General features: G+C 41.7%; 1 protein-coding gene across 4 annotated transcripts in view; it reads right to left on the bottom strand.

Moving 5' to 3' along the window:
• ANKS1B (ankyrin repeat and sterile alpha motif domain containing 1B) overlaps nt 1-24,883 on the bottom strand; it is a 1,110,621-nt gene that overhangs the window by 39,998 nt on the left and 1,045,740 nt on the right. Inside the window, exons 20-22 of one of the 4 annotated variants that reach the window (XM_064590752.1) lie at nt 21,666-21,740; nt 15,216-15,344; nt 13,002-13,073 (exon numbers count right to left, since the gene is read on the bottom strand). In XM_064590752.1, coding sequence (XP_064446822.1) covers nt 13,002-13,073; nt 15,216-15,344; nt 21,666-21,740 — 276 coding nt within the window. Of the gene's footprint in view, nt 1-13,001; nt 13,074-13,822; nt 14,055-15,215; nt 15,345-21,665; nt 21,741-22,911; nt 23,079-24,883 lie in introns of those variants that run through there. The other 3 variants (XM_064590749.1, XM_064590748.1, XM_064590750.1) reach the window with 3 other exon arrangements.

The following is a 24,883-nucleotide window of genomic DNA, read 5'->3' as shown; positions in this document are numbered from 1 at the left end:
TGTTTCTAGTTGTTTTCTGTGCCACACTCTTTGTGGGATTTTTTTTTTTTTTTTAAGATTTTATTTATTTGACAGAGCAAGAGACACAGTGAGAGAGGGCACACAAGCAGGGGGAGCGGGATAGGGAGAAGCATGCTTCCCGCAGAGCAGGGAGTCCGATGTGGGACTCGATTCCAGGACCCTGGGATCATGACCTGAGCCGAAGGCAGACGCTTAATGACTGAGCCACCCAGGCGCCCTCTTTGTGGAATTTCTGAGGCTTTCCCCAGTTCTCAAATTCCCTCCCCTTCAATGCCAGTTTTACAGGAGAGACTGATTTGTAATGAGGACCTCCAGATACCTTAGCAGCTGAACACTAGTGGGTAATGCCCCAAATTAACTTAACTTTTTTTTTTTTAAAGATTTTATTTATTTATTTGAGAGAGAGAGCACATGAGGGGGGGAGGGTCAGATGGAGAAGCAGACTCCCCGCTGAGCAGGGAGCCCGATGTGGGACTCGATCCCGGGACTTCAGGATCATGACCTGAGCCGAAGGCAGTCGCCCAACCAACTGAGCCACCCAGGCGCCCATTAACTTAACCTTTATAGCATCTTGCTCTTCTGCTGAAAAAGCATTACAGTGATAGTCAATTGTATTTTGTTCACAATTTCCCAGAATAAGATTATCATCCTTTTATTACTCCAAGAGAAACAATATTTAGTTATAAAGGGATGCTACATTTCTGAAACCTAAACTAAAATGCAACTTTTGAATCTTAAATACAAAGCCAGCTTTATATTTAGTGCTTGGGTTTGTATTATCTGTAAGCATTACACGGAATAGGGATTGTATATCCCTTGTATCTGGAGGTGGGCACCTGAGATACTGTTCTTAACAGGCAAAGTAATTGAACACTCTTAGAACATTTTTTTTTTAAAGAGGGATTTTTGGATTCACCCAAGAAAGCAATACCATCTTTTGTCTTTTCCTTTTAAATTATAAACTATGGGGGCGCCTGGGTGGCTCAGTTGTTAAGCATCTGCCTTCAGCTCAGATCATGATCCCAGGGTCCTGGGATCGAGCCCTGCATCGGGCTCCTGCTCAGCGGGAAGCCTGCTTCTCCCTCTCCAACTCCTCCTGCTTGTGTTCCCTCTCTCGCTGTCTCTGTCAAATAAATCTTAAAAAAAAAAAAAATTAAACTATAAACTATGAACTGCTTGGAATCTCTGTATCAAGTCAGAAATTGCCACTGGTGCTTTTATTTTATCCTTAGAGCATGCCCTGAAAAGAAACAGTTTCTCATTTTCTAACGCAGAATCAACAGTATGGGAATATCCTTTTGAGACTGCAGGGATGCTCTGGTCTCAGAGCATGACTTTCATAAGTGTGAGTGAGAGCAAAGAGGTTTACGACAGGGAGCACTTCAGTTGTGAGCTGTAATGTTGCGTTTGAGTCTGGAGTGATGTTTATGTTCCTAATGAGAATCATTTGTGCCCCATAATCAGTACAAAGAGGGAACAGAGTGAGGCAGTCCATGGGGAGGATGTCACCGACCCTTCATTCTTACAATACTCTGCTCATTTCCAGTGTATTTTAAACACAGACTGGGGAATAGATCTCCGGATGGGCTACTGCCATCCAACTTATATTTTTAACCCACACATGGCTACCCTGAGAATGCTTTCTAGTTAGATATTCAAGTGCTGAGTCATAACTGTTAATTTGGCCACATAATATTTTCTTTAGTTCGTTTCAAAGCTTAATTATTGTATTCAGTTTCAGCAAGTAAATTAAAATAGGATCAAACAATTATGTTTGGTAGCCCTAAGTGACTTTTAAACGACTTAAAAAATGCACAAAACCAGCAGTATCGTATTTTGTATTCAGCAAAACTAGTTATGTTGCAGAGACTGTAAGAGGCAGAGAGCAGACCACAGATCAGCCATTTGAAATGCACTTTTACCCTTTGGAACTCAGTCTCAAGGTCATTTCCTGGGAAAGCCTCGTGTGGCCTCCCAGCCTGACAGGATGGCTGTCTCTTGTTCTGAAGGCCTGCCCTGGGACCCTCTGCTGCTCTCCCTTGGGGTTCACTGCCCTGGTCCTAGGGTTGTTTTCCTCACTCTATGGGGGGGGGGTTCCTTGAGGATGGCCCACACCTTTCTTGATTTGTTTCTTGTCTCCCCCATAATGACTAGCACATGGTCTTAGGTTGAACCCTATGACATAGCCATATCAGCAATTTCATAGGGTTCAATCTAACAGCTGCTGAAGTCCATGATTATTAAGAGAACGAGCAAATGAATTAAGGTATGGTAATGAGCACAAACCCAGCTTTATAAGAAAGAACCACAGTACCAGCTTCTCAACGCACGAAGAGCCAGTAAACTTTTCAGAGAGCCCTGGTGCCCAGAGCCAGGCATGAAGGCCTTGGAAGAACTTGCAGAACCACAAATGTGATCAGAGATATGCCAGGAGACTCCTATGGGATGGGAAAGCTTCACAGACTTCTGTGATTTGTCAGCCTCAAGGAGAGAAAGCCTAAGTGTTCATTTTTGTAATAGGAAACTGGTTCAAATTGCAAGCATGGAGATGAGAAGGAAAGACTTGTTGGGAGGGCAGGAGGATTATTAGGGGCAGCTGGGAAGTTTTTCCCTCTGGATGTCTTTAAAAATAGTTTGGACTCTCATTTGTCACTAATGACTTAGGGGTAAGTCTCATTTGGTGGGGGAATAAGGCTAAATGATCTCTCAAGGGCTTTTCTTGTCATCATAACTGGACACGAGGGCTGGGTGAATACAGAACCTCGCTGAGACCACGTGACAAGAGCAGACGGTGGGCAGGCAGCCACTCAAACGAGTCCTCGGGCACAGGACACGGCTACTGCACTGCCAAGTGTAACTCCCACACCCTGGCCGAATCTAGCACAGCGCACGGCGCTGCCCTCCATCTCTACTCCTCGGGCCCTGGCTGGTTGCCAGGCACCATGGCGCGATGACTGTACCAGGACAGCCTGTCCACCCAGCAGGCCTAACCGGAACGCCCAGTGCACCAAGGCAGTGGGTCTCAAACTTTTGTGAGCGTTCGAATCTTGTGGAAGGCTTGTTAAATAACAGATCGCTGGGCTCCACCCCTAGAGTTTCTGATTCAGTAAGTGCGATGAACTGAAGGTCTATGATCTCCCAAACTTCTTATGTTGAGTCCTAATGCCCAACGTCTTAGCAGGTGGGGCCTTTGGGAGGTGCTCGGGTTGTGAGAATAGAGCTCTGAATGGCATTAGTGGGCTTATAAGAGAGGCCTCTTCTACCGTGAGAGGGCACAGTGAAGATGACCCTCAATGAGCCAGGAAGAGGGCCGTCACCCGACACCAAATCTACCAGCGCCTTGACCTTGGGAGTTCCCAGCCTTCAGAACCACGAGAAATAAATTTCTCCCTGTAATCTGGTATTTTTATTACAGCAGCCTGAACAAACTAAGACAGTAAGTGAGGTAGGGGCAAAGATTTTGCATTTATGACAAATTTCCAGATGCGGCTGCTACCATAGTTTGAGAACCTCTGCTCTAAAAATACAGTTGATTTTTTATTGAAAGTCATTGTCAGAACTATTCTCCGCTGCTATGCATGTAAACTCAGTTGTACTGCATCCTACATTAATTCAGAGAGCAGTTAATTTATCAAAACACACTATCCTCCACTTGACAAGTGATTTCCAAAAATCCTTAGTTAGCACTTAGTTACAGCTCTTGGTCTTTACAGCAAATAACAAGAATTATTTAATCTTCCATAGTTTTTCAGGGGCTGTGAAAGTATAAAACATTCTTCACATAAAATAAAGAGTTCAGGTCATAAAGATAGATTCTGGAGTTACATCTAGAATAGATGTTGATCGGACAGAGCTGATAAGCCCCAGGGTCATGCTGAAGATGTATGGTTTCTCATAAAAGTTCCCCAGTTCTCCCTCAACTAGGAGCACATCCAAGATATTAAGTACATGCCCTTGAGAGATGTGACAAGCAAACATCAACACATTTTTGTGCACTGCTTCTGGGAGTGTAAACTGGAACAAATATTTTGGAAGGCAATTTGGCAATACTTTACCAGAGTTTCTAGGATGTGTATACTTTTGACCTAGCCACTCTACATTTAGTGGCTCATTCTAAGGAAATAATCAGACCAGCTGCAAAAGATTTAGGTATAGGGATGTTGCCCACAGTACTGGTTATAATTTGAAAAGATTCAAAAGGACCTAATGACCAATAAGGGGAACTGGTTAAGTAATTTTTTTTCTTTTTTAAATGTTTTATTTATTTATTCATGAGAGTCAAAGAGAGAGAGAGAGAGAGAGAGGCAGAGGCAGAGGGAGAAGCAGACTCCCCGCCTAGCAGGGAGCCCGATGCAGGACTTGATCCCAGGACCCTGGGATCATGACCTGAGCCGAAGGCAGACGCTTAACCATCCGAGCCACCCAGCCGCCCCAGTAAGTTTTGTTCAGTTACGGATTGGAATATTGTTCAACCACTATGAGTAATACTGCAGATGAATATATACTGGAATAAACATTTTCAAATATATTGTTATGTTAAAAATAGATTAGAAAACAGTAGGCACTGAATATTTCTATTTCTTTGTAGGAAAGGGATGCCTATGAATGCATGACAAATCAGTCTGGAGGCTTACATATGAACAAGGTGTTAACAGAGAGGTGTTTACCATGTCTGTGTGACAAAATTACAATTGCTTTTATTTCTCCTTTTTGTAGCTTTATTTTAAAACTGGGTAACAATGAATGTGTATTGCTTCTGTAATAATAAAATGTAAAGTTTTAAAAATGTTTAATCTTTAGTTAAAAAGCCAAATGTAAACATGTGAAAAAACACACCAACCTGTTTAATCCATCGCTCATAAGTACAACTGCAGAGTGTAAGTGTGTGTGTGTGTGTGTGTATGTGTATGTGTTCATCTTAAATTCATGAGGGGACCCACCCTAGGTTCCTTCCTCCAGAAGCTACTGCACTACAGCGAACAAGAGCACAGAAGGGCACGTTTGGATTCCTGTCTTGGCTCCACTGTGTGTAAAGGTATTTAACTTCTATGTCTTCATTATTTCGTCTGTAAAATGGGTATGTTAATACATCATCTACTTTGGAGAGCTGTGAGGATTACACAGTTCGGTGCCCAGCATGTAGTGGGCACCAATAGATTTTAGCTATTACTCTTACTCTGAGGATGGATGCTTTCACTTAGCTGCTTTCCAAAGTACGGCATCCCACTAGCAAAAGAGAGAAGTGAAATCAAGATGGGTGAGCATATGGAATCCCCTCGGGGCTGCTTACTAGCAAGGCGGTGAAATGGCGGCCGCAACAGGGAGCGTTCAGCAGAGCCACACGTCTGGACTGAGGACAATGGACTCAATTCGTTTAGAAAGAGAGCTTAAGACAAAGTGGGAATTAAAGACGGAGGCGGCCCATGAAATCTGTGGAGTAGTGAGGGTGTTGCATGGGAAAAGAGCTAGTAACAAGAGCAACAGGAACAAACAAACAAAAAAGTAAGAGAACTTGGATATGAAGCCGATATGGGATGAAAGGATTGGGACCGTTGAGTCCTCCTTTGGGAGGACCTCCCGGAAAACACTCACAAAGCAAAGCTCAGCAGCAGGCAGTTAGAAATGCTGTTTCTTTGTGTGTATTGTCATTTTAATACACGCTCACATCTGTGGGCTTAGACCTGTACTGACCTGGCTTGGGCAGTACTTGGGAGGGAACGAAAGAGGAAATATTTGATTCTCCCCTGAAGAATCAAATGGGCAAATTTGGGCAAATGGAGACTTGTAAAAAAAAAAAACAAAAAAAACAGCTGGGGCGCCTGAGTGGCTCAGTCATTAAGCAGCTGCCTTCGGCTCAGGTCATGATCCCCGGGTCTTGGGATTGAGCCCCGCATCGGGCTCCCTGCTCAGCAGGTAGTCAGCTTCTTCCTCTCTCTCTGTGCTCTCTCTCTCTCTCGCTGCTCTCTCTCAAATAAATAAATAAAATTTTAAAAAAATGATCAGCCTTAATTAAATGCCTCTTCTACTATAGCTATATCAGAGTAGGCATTAAAGATACACTGAGGAGGGACGCCTGGGTGGCTCAGTCGGTTGAGCAACTGCCTTCGGCTCAGGTCATGATCCCAGGGTCCTGGGATCGAGTCCCGCATCGGGCTCCCTGCTCAGCAGGGAGCCTGCTTCTCCCTCTCCCACTCCCCCTGCTTGTGTTCCCTCTCTCGCTGTGTCTCTCTCTGTCAAAAAATAAATAAAATCTTTTTAAAAAAAGAAACAAGATACCATTAACAAATTCGATATTGAATACATTCGATATGAGTACATATACTAGTGTAGGCAGGAGAGCGAGGAGGATGTATAGAAAAGTATAAGTTTAGGGGCGCCTGGGTGGCTCAGTCGGTTAAGCGTCTGCCTTCGGCTCAGGTCATGATCCCAGAGTCCTGGGATCAAGCCCTGCATCGGCTCCCTGCTCAGTGGGGAGCATGCTTCTCCCTCTCCCTCTGTCTGCCGCTCTGCCTACTTGTGCTCTCTCTCTCTCTCTCTCTCTGTTAAATAAATAAATAAAAATCTTTAAAAACAAACAACCAACCAAAAAAACAGCTGTTTACAAGTTTTTTTTTTTTTTTTTTTTTCCCCCAGCCTGGTTCCTAAGTAGTAGGCCCTGAGATGATTTCTGGGAACGACAATTCCTCATAGACGGGAGTTGTAGAAGGAACCAAAGACGACCTTAGACAAGTGGGACTTAAAGGCAGAGGCGGCCCATGACATCTTCTGGTGCTGTGAAGTAGTGAGGGTGTTTCAGGAGTCTCTTCTAAGATCAAAGAGGCTTCTTAACATTTCCATCTAATTCTAAAATCTTTTTTCCCAGCTTTCCAATCCATTCTCCAACATTAATTTGTTTCCTTACAAGCACAGAAAAAAGACAGCTTTCACACTTCAACCAAGGCACAATTATTTGGAAGTCTATATATCTGAAAATTCAACTTTAGAATTGCCTCTAGATTGAAAGTTTAAAAATGAGACAAGTGAAGGGGACAGACTCACCAAGAAACCTGAACTGTGGTATCTGAACTATCAAAGCCCTTTGGGAAATAAAGATTCCCCAACCTATATTTGCCAGAAGATCTGCTTATTCCTGACTTTAAAAATAAGTTTAAAATACTTCTTATCTTGCATCAAGAAGGCAGATTTCTACCTGATTGTAGTTGAAAACAGATATTTTTCTTTTTTTTGAAAGAGAAATTTCCTTGAGCACAGACACCTGTGAACAATACTAATCAACAACTGTGGGATTAGAGAAAGTCAGATTTCAGAGTATTAAATTGAATATAATGGCCCGCCTCGTACAGCACATGTTTTATTAATGGTATATCTAATTAGAGAAGTGACTGACTACTGTGTATTAGTGATAATCATACCCTGAGGCAAAATTTAGGGCTGGGGGATGGGGTATGTGTAAGTCTGGGGAGGCAAAAAGGACTAGAGCCTCATCTGGCCTTTCACCAACCACTGTACATTTTAGAATCTTTGAAGTGGGAGTTACTTATACCAAAGAGAACACCAAAAGGCCAAAGCAACGTCTTTATTGCTTTGTAAAGTTCAGTCCTGTGGACACATTATTTAAAAGAGGCAAGCTATCTCCCAGTCAACTGAGGAACAAGTTACCTTCCCAAAATATAAAACTGCAAAATTACATTTACCATCTTATCTACAGTTTCCCATTGTTTTCTCTCCCTTTTGGTGATGGCCTTTAAAAACTGGAAATAAGAGTGCAGGATGCCCAAGTTTTTGAATACTCTCTTACATATTTGTGAACACAGAAAACCAGGGAAATGACTGGGACACCGGCATTATAGTTGAGGGAAAACAAATGAAATAATCCAAAGCAAACCTATCCATCAACTTACTTGTTTTTCAAACGTTTGGAGGAAGAGGTCAATGTGTTTTTGAGGTTTTACTGAACTAGCAGACTCTCTATAGGCATTACTTTATTGAACCATCAAAACCACCTTAAAAGGAAGCTATGCTGCGGCAGGCCGTGGGGATACAATACACATGGTTCTTGCCCTCTAAGGGGCAGGGGGCATGAGGAGCCAGGAGCTTGTCCAGTGTGACATGAGGGGTGACAGAAGGAAGGTTCTGTGTTCCATGGGGAACACCTTTGGGGGCATCGTATTCTGGATCTTAGAACTAATGCTTACCCTCAGGAGTCCTTTCAAAAATGAAGACTGTCTCTGAGCACAGAGTTAGCTGGAAAACCCAACCAGTAACATAAAAGGCAGTACTAAATGAGTATGTTCAGATTAAACAGACATCTCTTAAAACTCCTCACACATTACTAATATGTTTTTAGATTTTAATTTTAACTAGAAAGGTCTATAAAGCTGTCACAGTAAAAGAAATAAGCAGCCAAGCTGAAGAGCAAAATAATTCACAGAACTCAATCTTCCTAAAAGTGTGCCTCAATATCAAGACATATCTAATCTCTTAGGGTTTTACTGCAGAAAACTCTGAAAGATAAGACAAAAATTGCAGTTTTGCTTAAAAAAATTATCAGGGTTTGGGGCAACTGGGTGGCTCAGTCGTTAAACGTCTGCCTTCAGCTCAGGTCATGATCCCAGGGTCCTGGGATCGAGCCCCACATCGGGCTCCCTGCTCTGCGGGAAGCCTGCTTCTCCCTCTCCCACTCCCCCTGCTTGTGTTCCCTCTCTCGCTGTGTCTCTCTCTGTCAAATAATAAATAAAATCTTAAAAAAAAAATTATCAGGGTTTAATGTCAGTTCCTATTGATTCTTCTTCACTAAACACAATTCAGAAGATAATTTTAAGAGGGTTTGAATCCAGGAGAAAAAAAATCTTAAGACAAAAACCTGCATACAAATGTTGATAGCGGCTCTATTCATAACTGCAAGACCTAGAGGCAACCAAGGTGGCCTTCAACAGATAAACGGATGAACAAACTGTGGTACGTCTGGCTAGGAGATGGGGGGACAAAAGACGTAGAAGAAGGAAGCTTAAAAGCATATTGCTAAATGAAAGAAGCCAGTCTGGAAAGGGTACATACTGTATGATTCCACTATATGACATTCTGGAAAAGGCAAAACTATAGAGACAATAAAAAGGTCAGTGGTTGTCAGGGGCTGCGGGGGCAGGGGAGAGGAGATGAACAGGTGGAGCAGAGGGGAGGTTTAGGGCATGAACCAATTCTTTGTGGTACTGTTAGGGGAGATACATGACATTATGCATTTGTCAAAACCCGAAACACTGTATACAACAAAGAATGAACTCTAATGTAAACCACAGACTTTAGTCAAGAACGTAACAATGCTGGTTCATAACCGTGACAAAGCTACTACGCCAATGCAAGTGTTACTAATAAGGGCAACTGTGAGGGTGGTCGTGGTGGACGGAGGATATATTCAAGAACTCTGTGCTTTATGCTCAGTTTTTCTCTTAACCTAAAATTGCTCTAACAGGTCAAGTCTATTAGAAAAATCGTAAGACAGGTTAAAGAGGGAAAAGGCTGGTTAACCTGTGATTCCATATTGTAGAATGATGTGAATTCCTATCATCTCACACACCTTAGCTTACGATGGCCTATTTGATTGAAATAATATGTGTCTAATTAAACACCAGGACATCAGTGTAGAATTATCTTTGCTTCAGAACAGGAGGGGAACTTAGAGATGAATAAACAGGTTTAGATAAACTTAGAAATTAGCCGATTGTGACTACCAAACACTCCAAATGTTTCCAAAGAGGGAAAATTGTGTTTGGTTTGTGCTGGGGCAAAGTACATGTGTTTAAGTAAGTATTGTGGAAAAAAATATAGTTGCTTAGGATGCAATAAAAACACTCCTGAAATTTTTATTTAGGTTAATAGATTGGAATGTACTCCAAATTACTACATATGTCTGTACCTAAATGGTTTAATTTGGCTAATTTTACAGAGTCTTTGAGGGTTCTTAAAGTTCTTTATCAATATAAATGATCCACATTTTCAGCTGTTTTAAAACTCAGGACAATAAATGTTCCACTGGCTCATTAGAGGGGTGGTACAGCCTAGGGTTTGGAGTTTGGTGGTAAAGGTAAATCACCCCGGTTCAAACACTGGATGCACCACTTGCTGGCCAGGTAACCTTGGGTAAGTTACTTAACTTTCATTGGCCCTGGTTCCCTCATATGAAAAGTGGGGACAATAGCAATACTTACCTCATGATTAAGTGAATAAAGGCACATAATTATGTGTGCAAGGCCCACTATATGGCTCTCAAGTGTTAACTGTTATTGGTACTAATAAACTGACTTTAAGAGACCCTGCCTGCAGGTCATTTTGGGGATCATCTAGGATGCTCCTGCAGGCTACGGGCCACATGAAGACCCCTCTACAGTGATACTTCTCTGGGGGAACTAAAATGTTAACATGTTAGACTCCTCCACCGAACTGAAGTCAGTGAGAGCAGGAGCCAAATCTTAGGCATCTTTGTTAACAAAGTACACTAAGGAAATATTTCTCAGAATAAAGAACCATACTGATTTACTTCTTACTGGGAAAGACATTTTAATTTCAATTAAAACGCATACCATTGGATTGAAAAGGTCTTTTTTCCCCCACCGAAAGAGTAAACCAGGTCAAGCTGTTAATCTACAGTACTTTGGCCTAATATTACTATATATCAACTTTTAAGATCATTTGTGTCCTAAAGTATTTCCCCTGGGTGGACTTGATTCTGGGACTTTGGCCTTCAAGGCCACCATATTGAAAACAGAGAAAATAGCAACTTGAGGTTCAAACTGAAAATTAATTGCAAGTTGAGAGCCACACCATTTTCAGTTGCTGAGAGTTCTAATTCACAATAGTCCCGGATAACAGCAAGCCTGCGCTTCTAGTCAGGAAAGGCTCTAGTGCGTGCAGTGAGTGCAACTTTAGCTACTGTACCAAAGACTGATACTTAATCAGGATGGGAAATAAGAGTTGGTGATATCCTAAGAAGCAATAAAGTTCCTATTTTCATGTAAACGACCCCAAGTAAACACCAAGGGCAGCAAACCAGAAAAACTCCCCAAAGAACAGAAGAATGGCTTCTAAACAGACGACCTTTTCTGTTTCATTTTCAGCAACAAGTATTTAAATTATTCTCCACCGACACTATTAAAATGGCTTTCCTGTTGTTACCAGAATGGAATTTCAGATCCACTTAATTTCATGAAATTGACTGAAATTCAAATCACAAATCTGGTTTTAAATGGTGTTCTGTACTCTATGCACTATTTATGCTGATTACAGCATTGAAGTAGCTGGACCCAGATAACGGAGTTAATAGTATTAAATCAGAGATGCCAAATTAATTTCTTAGACGTGTTCATAAATAGCTCTAAAATTATTATGAGCCTTGACGAATGAAAAATGTTCCCATTTTCTTCTTGTTCATTGGTGACATAATTAAGATCAGATATACATTTAGAATACAAGATTCCCGGAATTATAAAACCACGAAGGAGGACCCCTAAGGGGCATCTAGTCCAATGTCCTCATTTTCTAAGTGACAAAATGAGGCCCGGGAGAAGGAGGGGAGTAGTTAAACGCTTGGGCTCTGGAGTCAGACAGACCTGTGTTCCAGTTCCAGATTGGCAAGTTCTTCACTATGTGACCTTGGGAAAGTTATCTAACCTCTCCAAGCCTCAGTCTCTTCACGTGTAGAACGGGGATAAGGACTGCCCTAAACTCCAGGTTTGTGGTAGGATTAAATGAGATAAACATGCAAAGCATTCAGCTTAGCACAGAAGACTGGTATATTTTAACTACTCAGTAAATATTAGCAGTCATTATCATGATGACTAAGAGTGACTTCCAAAGCAATGTAAGCAGCAACAAAACCAGAACACAGAGTTCTTGACACATATCACAGCTTTTTTCATCTAAATACAGTACCTGGGATAAAAGATTCATTGGCACTGACAATATAACTCTACATCAAAAGAAGGATAACTAATTTCAGTCTTCCTGCTATTGAACAGATCCAAATATTAAATCAGCGATCACATTCGGAGGTCTCAATTTCATGAAGATTCACACATACTTGGCTTTCTATGAGCAGTCGATATTACATATTTGCCTTCATAACTGTTTTAATTTTTAAATATTTCCCACCCGACACTGCTCATGTAAAATAAAACAACGTATACTGGCCACAAATCAGAGTTAGGGTTCACTTGCTAACAATCTTAAATTTGACTCTGGTTAGTTGCTATATGGAATGAGTCTACTATTCTTAATCTGTACTGTCAGGTATGGCCACAGCCTCTGTACATCTGTAATGGAGGAAGCAAAGATAAGGGACACATTAAAAAAAAAAAACTACAGTGGATGTGCAGTATGAGTAAGATTCGGTTTGGCTAATACAGACTCCTAGGAATCCAGCGGCCAATGATCACAGACATTTACAACTGCCATTTTTGTCAACTTTTACTGCCCTTTCATGATTTACTCAGAGTTGAATGTTTTTTTCTTATACTAAAAAAACCCCAGAATTGAGAAGTCTCATAAGGAATATTAGCTTTATATAATAAGCTCTCAATACTTGAGCATTTGATAATTTTTTAGTTAATTGGTGGTCTTTACAGTAAATATTCTCAGACCGGCAGGTAGGTGCTTAAACCGTTTTCTTGCAATAAACTAAAGACCATTTTTCTCTTAATCTGGAGAATGACCAATGTACATACAATTAACTTTAAATCTTTAAAAATAAGAGTAAATGCAACGTGGCATAAATACATCCATACGTCCAACAGACATCAACTCACACTACAGTGAGCTAAGCTCAAGTATAAACACGAACAAAGCCCAAACACCTTTTTTATGTAAAGGCAATGTGATTCAGCAGACCAGCAGATGAAGAAAATAGTCATTTGAAAAGTGGCAATTTGTAACCATACCCGGTATTTAGTATTTCAGCAACTAGAAATAAAAATGTTTGGCAAACTTACCCGCATTTTTGCACAGGCATCTTGGGTTGATTCTGTCCCTCTGAGCTCTTTTATCAGCATAGAACCTAAATACTAAAATGCAAAACAATTCAATGATTTATGAAAAAAAGGATATAAATATGAGTTGCAATTTAAAACCAAACTGTGGAAGTTCTACTGGCTTGGCTTCCTGGCTGAAAGTTGTTGAATAACTTTTAAAAACTAACAGTAACTAATCCTAACAAATAAATGCTTTTAGAGAGAGAATGCTGTAGAATTAACTAGAGTTGAGAGCTGTAAATTGCTCTTTATAATAAAACTGCAGCATTTTCTAAAGATGCCATCTTTCAAATCATATTTAACTGCAAAATGGGGGCATCTAAAAATGTTTTCCCTTTTTTTTTTTTGAGGCAGCAATGTCTGCAAAAATAAATCACGCTACTCTCTACGTAATTACAGGGTTGTATGAGACAGCTGAGAAGCTCAGCGACATGCACCCAATTTGGGCTGAGTTGGCTGCGTAGGTAATTAACATTAGGCCGCTCTCAGGCGGAGATGCAGTTTGGGGTCTTTTCATTCACAGCTGCACGCCCAGTGGCTGATCCACCTGAGAATGGGATGCGCAGGAGATGGAAGCCTGCGGGGAGAGGGAATGGCATCTCGGTTGTTCCAGAAGTGAGAGAGCCCAGTTCCTGGTGCAAACCGACATGCGGGGGGGGGGGCGGTGCGCGGGCGCTGAATGGGGTAGGAGGGAGATGAGAACGTCTCCTCCCAAGAATTACCAATCTTTTTGCTGTTAGATGATCTAATCCAATACTGTCTTGGTACAAAACGCCACTCACTCTCCAAGTTCTGGCTGGGAGATGGGGGGGACAAAGAGTTTGTAGCAAAATGTCTGTTTTGCCTTTCCATCAGTTGACTCCTCTTCAACTTTTTGAAGCTTCAATAGGATTTCTTTCTTTTGTCATTTTTTCCCTCCCTAATCTCCTTCCAAAAAAAAGAGAAAGCGAGAGAGCTCTATGTGTCTTTAAAAAACACACACACAAAATAAGAGTTCTATGTGTCTTAAAAACTAAGCAAAACAAAAAACCCGCAAAATAATTATTTTCCTGACATGGCACGCTGCAAAACCAGGACTGGGAATCCGGCGCGCAGCCCAGGAATGCCCGACGCGAAGAGGGGCGTGCCCTGCAGGGAGCAGAGGGCGTGGCGAAGGGCCCGAGGCAACGCGCGTTCCGAAAGGCTCAGGGGTTCGTGTGGCGTTTGAGCTTTGCAGGAAGGAGGCCTTTCAGTCCCACAGTGTGGGGGAGCTTACTGCTGAAATAAATCCAATGCTCCACTATAAGCAGGCAGTAAAAGAGGGATGGATAACAAAATGAAAAAAGGGTCGAAATTGCTATGCGACAACCAGAACGCGCACGTCTTAATCAAATTAAGGAAAATGATCTCGGAGAAATCCTTGCCTTCTCAGTTATTGGGGAAGTTTGTCCGAATTGAAACATTTCTTTTTAAATGAGGTGATTTTACTTTTCCTGCTGTAGTCATGACAACCACCTGTCCCCAAACCTATGGTATTTTTTCAACATTCACCTGTTCATGTTTCTTGCGATTCTCAGCTAAGCCTGATTCTCTCTCCTATTAGAAAAAAGTACCCAGTAATATAATCCTAATGAAAAAAATCTGGTAGTAGACCCAGTGTTTTGAGATCATTGGTGAGTGAGTGTTGATGTCTACGTGTTATATTTATATTCATTTCCATTTTAAGATTGGGCTTTATCACATTTCATTTAAAACATACAACTGTATAAGAAGAAGGCAAAATAGACCTTAAATTCACAAGATTAAAAGGGATTATTAAGGGCGCCTGGGTGGCTCAGTTGGTTAAGCGACTGCCTTCGGCTCAGGTCATGATCCTGGAGTCCCTGAATCGAGTCCCGCATCAGGCTCCCTGCTCGGCTCTGACCCTCCCAACCCTCCCCGCTCTCATGTGCTCTCTCTCTCTCAGTCTCTCTCTCTCAAATAAATAAGTAAAATCTTAAAAAAAAAAGGGATTATTAAGCTCTTTTTACTTGGACTTTCTCTGTATAGAAAAGGTTACTTTAAGAAAAAGAGAAGGGAACACTTTAAGAGCTTCAGCGAGGACATTTTGGCCTATTTTCAATATAAAAGTGAACAGACCAGAAATACACCCTCCATCCCCACTGGTACCCAAATACTGAATTTATGGTAACTTACAAAAGCTTTGTAATCACACGATTGGAAGATGAGCTTTTCTGGGTGGTGTTGCCAGTATTGTACTGGGGTTGAGGCTGTGGCTTCATTTGGAGGTCGCAAGGTAATGGAAGGTTCTCCCCAGTCTCCTGTCTGAAAACGACATTTATTCTAGAGGTAATATGAGCAGTCGGCAAAGCTCATTTCCTACAGCTAGCCTGAGTTCATCTTATACATGGGTGCTGGAATGGGCAAATGCATTTGGGTGTATTATATGTGTAGAAATACTTCTACTGGTTATTACGGTTTTACATATGTGGTAGCATCATATTTCCCAAAGCTGAGTTAATTTCTGGGGCGTGAAAGAAGTTATTCCATTTTTAGAAGGACACCCTAAACTAAGTGATTTTAAAATAAAACATGGAGATATTCATAAATGATGCACTAATTCATGATTTTCTGTTACAACAGAAAAAGAACATATGACCTTTGAAAGACTTCTGTTCTTAAGCTTAGTTATTTGAACTTTTTAGTCTGAATTGCTTTTACATTCAGAATACACAGTTCCATGAATTTCAGTTTCCAAATATGACATGTACCATGTACTTGGGATGATTTTAGATCTCTGGAGAAAAGACAGTGTAAGTGTGATTCTAAACAAAATTTTTGAAGAAAAATTTACGAATGGGTGGCTAGTTTCCCTCATCTGAATTCACTTGTATTGATAAAATGCCACATGACGGTCTTGGATGTGTTCAGCTACCTTTCTCAGGAAACCTTAAGCACAAATGAATAATAAACATTTAAATACCAAGTTTGGTCATACGTGCAATATGCATGTACTTGAGGATCTTAATTCACAAATACAAGCACATGCACATATGATGGCCTATCATTTAATGCATACGCCCACTAAGACAGACCTGAGACAGAAGGACATCCCATCCTTCCATCTATCATTTTCCATGAGGTTAGCCTCGACTAGTTTTATTACTATAATGGCTTAGTGTGAGCATCTATAAAGTCAAAGGCCGGTGCTGGCAGGTCTTTTCTGGGTTCTGGTCCGATTTAGATATTATACACGGGTGATTTCTCACTCTTTTCCCTGGAAAAGGTTCTAATTTCTCGAAATTCAGTTCTTTGTTCTCAAATGGACATTAACAAAAACTAGACAACAGGCAGATTTCCAAAGCCACTCTCTTTTAATCTGGATTTGGCTGCTCTTGCAGAATTAACGAATTACCTTTCTCAGGAGTTGGAAGAATATAAATAGGTCTCACGAGCTCCCAAACCAAGTAAAACCTTGGTCAGAGACCAAGTTCTACAGAAGTACTAGCAAATGGGTTGATACTGTAGGGTTTCTTAAGGAGGATTTTCAAGGAATCTAGGATAAGAAAGCAAAATTTTGGATGTAGGTGTATGTTTTGGGGGAGAAAAAAGTCTACAGCTTTCATTAAATTCTTTGAAAGGATCAGAAACTCCAACAGCTTAAAAACCGCAAGTCTCCAGGAAGAGCTTCAACGGGACATGTGTTCTGGGGAAGAGGACTAGCGTTCCAATTCTCTCTGTGCAGTCTGGACTTACATTAGGTGGCACATGCCGCGGCTGCTAACGCTGGGAAGTGTTGGGCATAGGCTTTGCTTTCTGAAGTTTCTGTCTTTGAAAAACTAGAGGAAAACTCTATAGAGCCCCTCAGGACTGCACGGGCCTTTTCACTGAGGCAGAGAACCTGAAGCTCTTCTCGAGATGAGTCACTCCCAGACTCAGGTAGCGCAATTAGTATCTTGCGAGCTCATTAGCTTCTCACTGGAGCACGTGACCTACCAGAGTCCCTCGAGCTCCTCACGCCCTAGTCTAAGCCACTCTCTGTGTTAGTTTTGTTCTAGTTGCTAATTTACTTGCATATGGTTTGGTTCTCTTATCTCCTGTCTGTTGAAATTGGTAAGACTTTACCTGGAATAATTACTTTAGCATTTTTGTCTGTCTTATGACCCATCCCTGACTCATTCTTGAGTTTTCTCTTTATAACTTTTATTTTGTAAAAAAAAAAAAAAAAGACTGTCTGCAATTAATTTTAGGAGAAAGTTTTCCTCTGGCTGCCTATTATGATCTTTTCTTTTCCTTCTCTTTCAAACACCTGGTCTGTATCATCTCTCAGTCTTTTAATTCAACTGGCTGTGATTTGCTCTTAAAAAAAAAATTGTATGAAATTGAAAATGTAGAAAATGTGGATTTCAGTACTATTTTGAAGCTGAATGTAATTTAAGCTGAATGTAATTTAAGTGATAATACCTACAGTTAAAACTCTGAAAACATGCAGCTAGGAGTTCTTAATTAAAAAGCTCTCCCCAAATCCAGCAAATCCTCTAGTCCGCCCCATTCACCTTCTTCCCCTCCCTCGATAAAGCAACAACAACACAGCAAACAGGTGTTGTACATTTAAGTCACGGGTGACACTGTTAACAGGACAACAGATGTTTGCACGCAACTCCGTGGGATGATACAAAAGGAGGAGTTGTTTGACGTTAAAAGACCTTTCGATCCAGTGTTTGCTGAGGTGACAACTGAGACCAAGCGTCAGAGCTTCGCGTTAGCCCTGTCTTAGTTTAGCTGAGGTATCTCTGGGCCAAGCTCAACAGGCAGCTCTCACAGCAGCCTGAACAGACATGGCAGGAGCTGGGGGCACCCTGGGTTGCGGTGCAAAGGCTGGGGGTAGGGCTGGGGGTGGGCGTGAGTGGGATGAAGCTGGGGTTATGGGGACATTTCAGGGGGTCAGTACATTAAGCATGCAAATCATATGCAAACTCATTCCCTAATTGTTGAATTAACTCAGGCACTTTTATAATTAAACTTCAATGTGAGTTCCATAGATGTAAAGCAGAACTACAGCCAAATGCTGATTCAAATATTCACATCATCCCCATAAGTTGTAGCAGCCATTTTGGGAAGAACAAGCCCCAGCACATACCACCTTGGTCTGGAAATCATCCCGGCCTCTTATTTGATAACCACTTGAAGAAACGCGTGGCACATCCATTTAACTCAGTTTAGGCAGCGCCATCATCTGCTCTTCTAGGACTCCACTCTGTCCAGAAATCACAAGCCTCCTGCTTTGAATTCAGTGATCGCACTGGGCCTCCCCTACGCGCTAGGTGGGAGGGGAGGAAAGTATAGGGAAGAGAAGTACAATCCTTCCTTTATGTTCTTTGTGGCCTTGAAACATGGCTCCGGTCCAAACATTTTTAAATTCTCTAGATAGGGACTGAATCTATCTTTCTGGAAATAGGAACTGAGTTTTGTCATATTTAGGGCCCATTTCCAGACGTTCATTTTCAAAGGAGGGCAAAGTGTTCTTAAGATTGAAGTTATAAAAAAATAAATGTATTTGCTTCCTAGAAATTCATCAGCTTATTCTTATTGTGTTTAACTTTAGACCAAAGAATATTTATATGACTCCACCTGCAGGTGTTGAGTCCTCTCTCTGGAGTTAGTTTTATGAGAATGGACAGATTTGGTGACACCCTTCTGCCAGGGGGAGGTATGGCCTAGGTCTTAGGGTGGGTTATAGCTTCAACTGGTCCACCAACAGTAAAAACAAGAGTTGAGAGAATAAGGGTGCCTTAGGGCTCACCCATCCTGGAGGCTGGACTGCAGCAGGAAGGAACTACGGAGGAAGTGGGTAGGGCAGTACACTGCAGGGACTGGTGAGAGAAACCAAAAGGTAAATTGGGGTTTCTATCTTAGCTATAAAATAACTCCAAACTGGGAGGCCCATCGTTAGGTCTTGTAAAATAGTACACTCTTATCGAGATGGTACCTGTATTTCCTCAGGCAAATTAATAAAATTAGTTCTCCAGGTAAATTAACAAAGTTAATTTAATAATTTACCAGTTTAAAAAAATTTTGTTAAATATGAAAAAATCAAACAGACCTAAAAAGTCTTTTGCCTCAAAGAATGGTTTATAGTTAAACCTTATCCTTAATAAACAGTAGATCTAAACATAGGTAACAGTGATGCAATTATATTTAAATAGAATAACAAAACAGGAAAAGGTTGGGGTAAAATTCTATTTTAAACTATTACTGACTGGCAGTACTCTTTAAAATGCTTAAGTAATTATAGAAGAGAAATTCAATGATTCAAGGCACTCTTACTAAATGTCTTCAGGCTACTTTTTTAGAGCACTTAAAATACTTAAACATTTTCTTTATGTTCATGTATTGAGTGATTTTAATATTCCAAGAATTTGGTCATGGCTTAAAACCTCATTTATGCGGTATGTATGTATGTATTTCCTTTAGGATATTATCAATGAAACAAAGGAAAATGGACATCATTAAGTACCCTTTCCAGCTCAAATAAAAATTAAACTTTGAATATAAAGAAATAATATAATTTGAGATTAGAGCTTTAAATGGAAAATTGATTCTGTTGAATAGGTATTTACCAACTGCCAACTCGGCATGCACAGTGTGGCCGAGTGTGAAGGGCTACGGTGGGGCCATACTTAATATGATGCAATTAAATCAAATGTCTTTTATCCCACCAGCTGAAAAGTATAAAACCACTAACTGAATTTAGTTATAGCCCAGGAAAAAATTCACAAAAGTCTACAGATAGGTTTTTACTGGATGGCAGAGCCTAAAATGCAGCTTTCCTTTATTCCAAAAGGTGCTAAAGCTGCGTGACTTTTCATTCATATGCACCAGATACATAAGGCAAATGCAAAAACATCGTATTGCAGAGTTCTCTCCTCCAAACATGGAAATTGAAGATACTACATATTCTCTATGCTCTCTGTGCATATGAAGGGAACATCGTCTATATCCTTATTTTCTTCTTGAGAAAAACATTTCCTAAGGATGTCAGTAAATAATTAAAAGCCAGAATTATGACTTAGCTTCCTAACATGAACAGAAAGGTATGGTATTTTCCAAGCCTTGTATTAATTCTTTAGATTTTTTTAAAATTAGGATTTAATTGATTTTTTTAAATAGCAGCTTTTAAATCTTTTCTACTAGGAACTGTTTCCACCTACCTGCTTATAAATTTAGATCTGAATATTAATAAACATTATTCTCTATTTCTTCAGAACACTTAATGAAAAACGAAAATGATTTTAAATGACGATTGTTAGGTTAAGGCTTCACTTTCAAGAATTCTGACAAATATCGATCAGAGATGAGCTACCCAAACTTCCATAAGATGTATGTGATTACATTTATCTTCTGTTATCTCTGAGGCTTTGAAGAATGCTCCATAGAGCTCTACGCTTATAAATATGTAGGCATGGGTTTGGGTGTGAATGTAAGGAAGGGCCTCCTACAAACATTCACATACACACGGAAGCAGGATGCTACAGCAGGTCTTTAAAAAATCTTCCAGAATCAAGAATGCTAGTTTGGTCAAATGCAGCTGGTTATACTAAATTTGTTCCTTTGGATGATAAAGAGCAGAGATGGCCACTTCTGAACATGAAAAAGCACTGGTTAGCATTTACGGGTTCAGGAGGGACTGCTGGGTCACTAGAGCATCAGTACCAGGCAATGTACAGACCCCACGAGCCCAAGAGCCAGAAGTCCCATGCACAGGAGGGGTGTGCCTGACGTGGCACCCTGAAAGTAGGCCCTTCACATGCCGCCCCGAGAGCTCTCCTTAGTGATTCTCAACCAAATGCCTCAACCTCTCAGGCAGCAGGCTATCCGATGGGAAAAATTTAACAGGATATGAAAATAGGATTGTATTTAAAATACAAAACAGAAAAGACCAAACATTAAAATGTCTACTTCCCAAACAAATTTTTTTTTTTTTTAAGTGTGCAGAGGTAAGCTGTGAACATTTGAATATTACACAGCTCAGAGTAAAATGGGTCACGATTTCACGCACATTCCAAAGATCAATTCAGTATTGTCCAGTGGAAAAAGGCTGAGAACCACTCTGTAGCTGTAACGATGCCGCTTCCGGCCATACCACTCCCACGCTCGCGTAAAATGGATACAGACTACCATGCAAATCAGACTCAAATATTTCTCACAAGTGAATGAAGCACATGAACCTTTGAGAACTTTTGGACAGGATGGGTTGACTAGCCCATGGACATGGGGAAGTACAAGATGGGGAAGAATAACACTGATATATACATGTGTATATATATATATATCAATTTACCCTTTTCCTTCTTCCTGTAAAAGCAAGTTAACACAGACACCTGGGATGAAAGCCAAAACTCACATGAAACAGATTTTAACTGCAGACTTTAAAAACCAGGTATGTTTCTCATTTTAGGACAATGTTTGCACGTCAACTGGTCACAAGGCACAGTGAATGAAGTATCAGAGACAAGATCTCAGGAGTCATTAGACATCACAGATCGTCTGCATTGCCAGGACACAGTACCTGCAGCTACTGACAACACTTTGCAACACATTACATAGCGCAAGTTCAGGAAAGAAAATAACCATTTGTAACCTTACATTATGAACCTGATGGATGGCTGAGAAAGGAAATCCAGCGTTCTGATTCGTCCATATCTCACAGACAGACGACTGCTGATATAAACAGAAAACTATCTCATCTTGTCAATATTTAGAACATGGCAGCTACCAAGGTAGCATCAAGGAGGGGAAGGAGGGAAATAATAAAAAGCAAAGAATCACATTTCTTAAACACACACACACACACACACACTCAAAAAATGTTTCAGGATGCCCAGGTTTAATAATTGGCTTCCAACTCATTCTTTTGCTTAAAAGCATTTTGGGTTGGCTGGGAAAGAAAAAAGACCATTTAGACATTAGTTTTATATCAAGGGAGATTACCAATAAATTCACATCTTGGAAAAAGCAAACTGTGTTTTACATTTGCCAAAGACAACGGAAATACCTTCCCTCTTCACATCGTTCATTTCAGAGGATAAATATTTTCATGGAGTTCAAGAGAGATGGGAAAAAGCCTTTAGTGCAGAATACATATTTTTGTTTTCTTATCTTCAATGACCAAAAGCAAACAATGCAATAAAATGACTTTCCTGACTTAGTCATTCCTCCATTTGATAAACCTAGAAGATCCTTCTCCCTCCAGAGTTCTCAAGGGCAGAACTGTGGTTGACAAGGGGGGAAGCATCATTTGGCCACTCGGCAGTGGAAGGGAGTGGCGGGGGAGGTGGCAGGAAGGAAACTAGGGCAGGGAGGGGTTGGGGTCAGGAAGCCAGGGTCTGTTACTGAAGCAGACACTTTGGGGAATAGCAGTGGGGAGCCTATAATGAGTCAGCTCAGCTCCATCATCCTGACTCTCCACCACACCATTAACAAGCTAAGAATTAACAATTATTAAAAGGCAATAATGTTTGCTTGCTTAGAACCAAATGCCAAGCTAATCCCCCCTCCTAGGAGTTACAGCAGAAACCACCAAATAAACCGAAGAGGTTCCTGGCTTGATCTTTATAGAGTTCTTTTCCTGAATTCCATCATTCTAAAAGACATCATGAAATTGAATCACAGAAAATGGCAGCATGCCTAAACTTACTCAGTAAGCACTGTGAACATCCCCAGAATTCACAAGCAGGCCGTACAAAGATCATGCAGGAAGGAGATAAGAACATAACCACAATATGGTTTAGAAGCCCGGCAAAGAACAATTGCATCAGCAAATGAATTATGGAAAAGAAACTTATCCCTGGCTAAATGTTTTCCCTACCTTCACCCTCCCAGAAACGCTCACCAGAAATTTAACATCTCTCTGTCCAGTGACGGTGGCATTCCCCCCTCTCCCCCAGACATCTTTGCTTTCCATCCCTTCTGTCATCTGGATGGCTTGCTGGGGACAGATTGTTAGGTAACTGGCATTCCCTTAAGGAAGTAAGATCCTTGGGGTCTGGCCGAAGGCAACTGCAACCACCTCCCACTTAAACCGGCTCTGCTACTCTCAGTTCCCTCCCTAGACTTCCTGGTATTCTCTCCACAGGGGATCTTCCTCTTCCTACCTTTCAAAAACTCAATCTCTAGCAAGTTAAGTCTTGTGCCCATTAAACCTCCAGCCTTGTCTACAATAGCTGCCACCTGATTTAAATATACCAACTCCATGCTTTGGTGGGATGACCATCTTAACTGGCACAAACAGACAAGCAGGAGGATACCTTTCATATTTCCAGTACTCTCATCCACATTTCTGAGCTCATTCTTTCACAATTTTCACAGACTTAAAAAAAAAAAAATTATTTATTTATCTGAGAGAGACAGAGAGAGGGAGAGTGGGGGGGCAGTGGGAGAGGGAATGAAAATCTCAAGCAGACTCCCCACTGACTGCAGAGCCTGATGTGGGGCTCGATCTCACCAGCCTGAGACCACGACCTGAGCCGAAATCGAGAGTCGGCCACTTAAGCGACTGAGCCACCTAGGAGCCCCAACTTCCACAGACTCTTAATGCTAGAAGTAACCCAGGAACCACTTGTCATTTGACAGATGAAGACACTGACATTCAGAAAGGGTAAGTGGCTTGCTCAGGTGACACGAGAGTGTCACACGTGTCGGCCTGCTGGGATGGCTGGGAAGGGGTGTCAGCACGGTACTGACCTCACGGGAAGGCAAAGGAGGCAAAGGCAGGCTCCAGTTACATGGAACTGGTTTTACCGACCCTGGAACAAGTGTACATGTAAGTGGTAAGTTCAAGGAACAGTCTCAACTCCACTAGGCGTCAAATACCCGAAAGGTTTATTGTTTTCCACTCATTACTCCCAAAAGGGCCAGCCCCATCTCCCCTCCCTGATGGGCACCAGGCCACTTGACACTTGGGGCAGACCTCGTAACTTCCTGGTCACTCTGAGTCACTAAGAATCCATCTTGTAAAAAAACCCCAGTATCATCTGATTCAGACCTTGCCCTCCCTCCCCACAAGCCAGGCTTGAGGCTTAAAAATCCCATGGTGGTTACAAGACGCTTGATTTGTACTCGGTCCTCTTCGCCTTCCTTCTTCCACTAGGAGTAGGGAGGAGTGGGGTGGTATGGTCAATCGTGGATATCCCCCACCCCAAGCTCTACCTCCTTCATGCCCTTTGTTGGAGAGGGGAGTACAGGAGAAGGACAAAGGGGTCTTTTCTTATCCGGCTATGGCTGAATTCTCTGACAGCTTGCACTGCTTCCTAGAGTAATGCTCCACCGGAGTAATGGCCTCCGGTGTCCTCTTGTAGGGGGTGCAACCATCCTGCCCCACACAGGTTCTACTGCGTTTCTGTGTGAGATCTTTGGAGGGCTCTGTAGGGATGGATGGAGTCCCCACTGCACAGTTCCTGATGTGAGAAATATGTCCCAAGCCTGACTTCCTCCAACCTCTACTCAGCCCTCCTAGAGCCCATGCTCACCCGTTGTACGGGACACAGGGGAGAGGGTATAACCCAGACTCCTCCTGCACACCCGCCCACATCACACATACATACAGCCTGGCTCTGCAGGGTAGGCTGCTCTGTGACCACTCCCCTCTCTGCCAGGACATGTCCCTCCAGTTCTCTCTTCTTCAGCTCAGGTTGGTGCATCTGCCTATCAGAAGTCTGACTGTGGAATGAGATGCCCGTTTCCCCTTCTGGCAGGTTCCCCCACTCTGCATGAGACTTCCTCTTAGAGCTCTTCCAGAGTAGGCTCTAAGTGCATGGGGACACCTCTCTCTTCTCCCATGTGCTCTCCTCAGTGGCTCAGACAGT

Source organism: Mirounga angustirostris, unplaced genomic scaffold (assembly GCF_029215605.1).
Source record: "Mirounga angustirostris isolate CCGP_5_RB_7025 unplaced genomic scaffold, mMirAng1.0.hap1 SCAF_5, whole genome shotgun sequence".
NCBI lineage: Eukaryota > Metazoa > Chordata > Mammalia > Carnivora > Phocidae > Mirounga > Mirounga angustirostris.
This window is presented reverse-complemented; position numbering and strand designations above follow the sequence as displayed.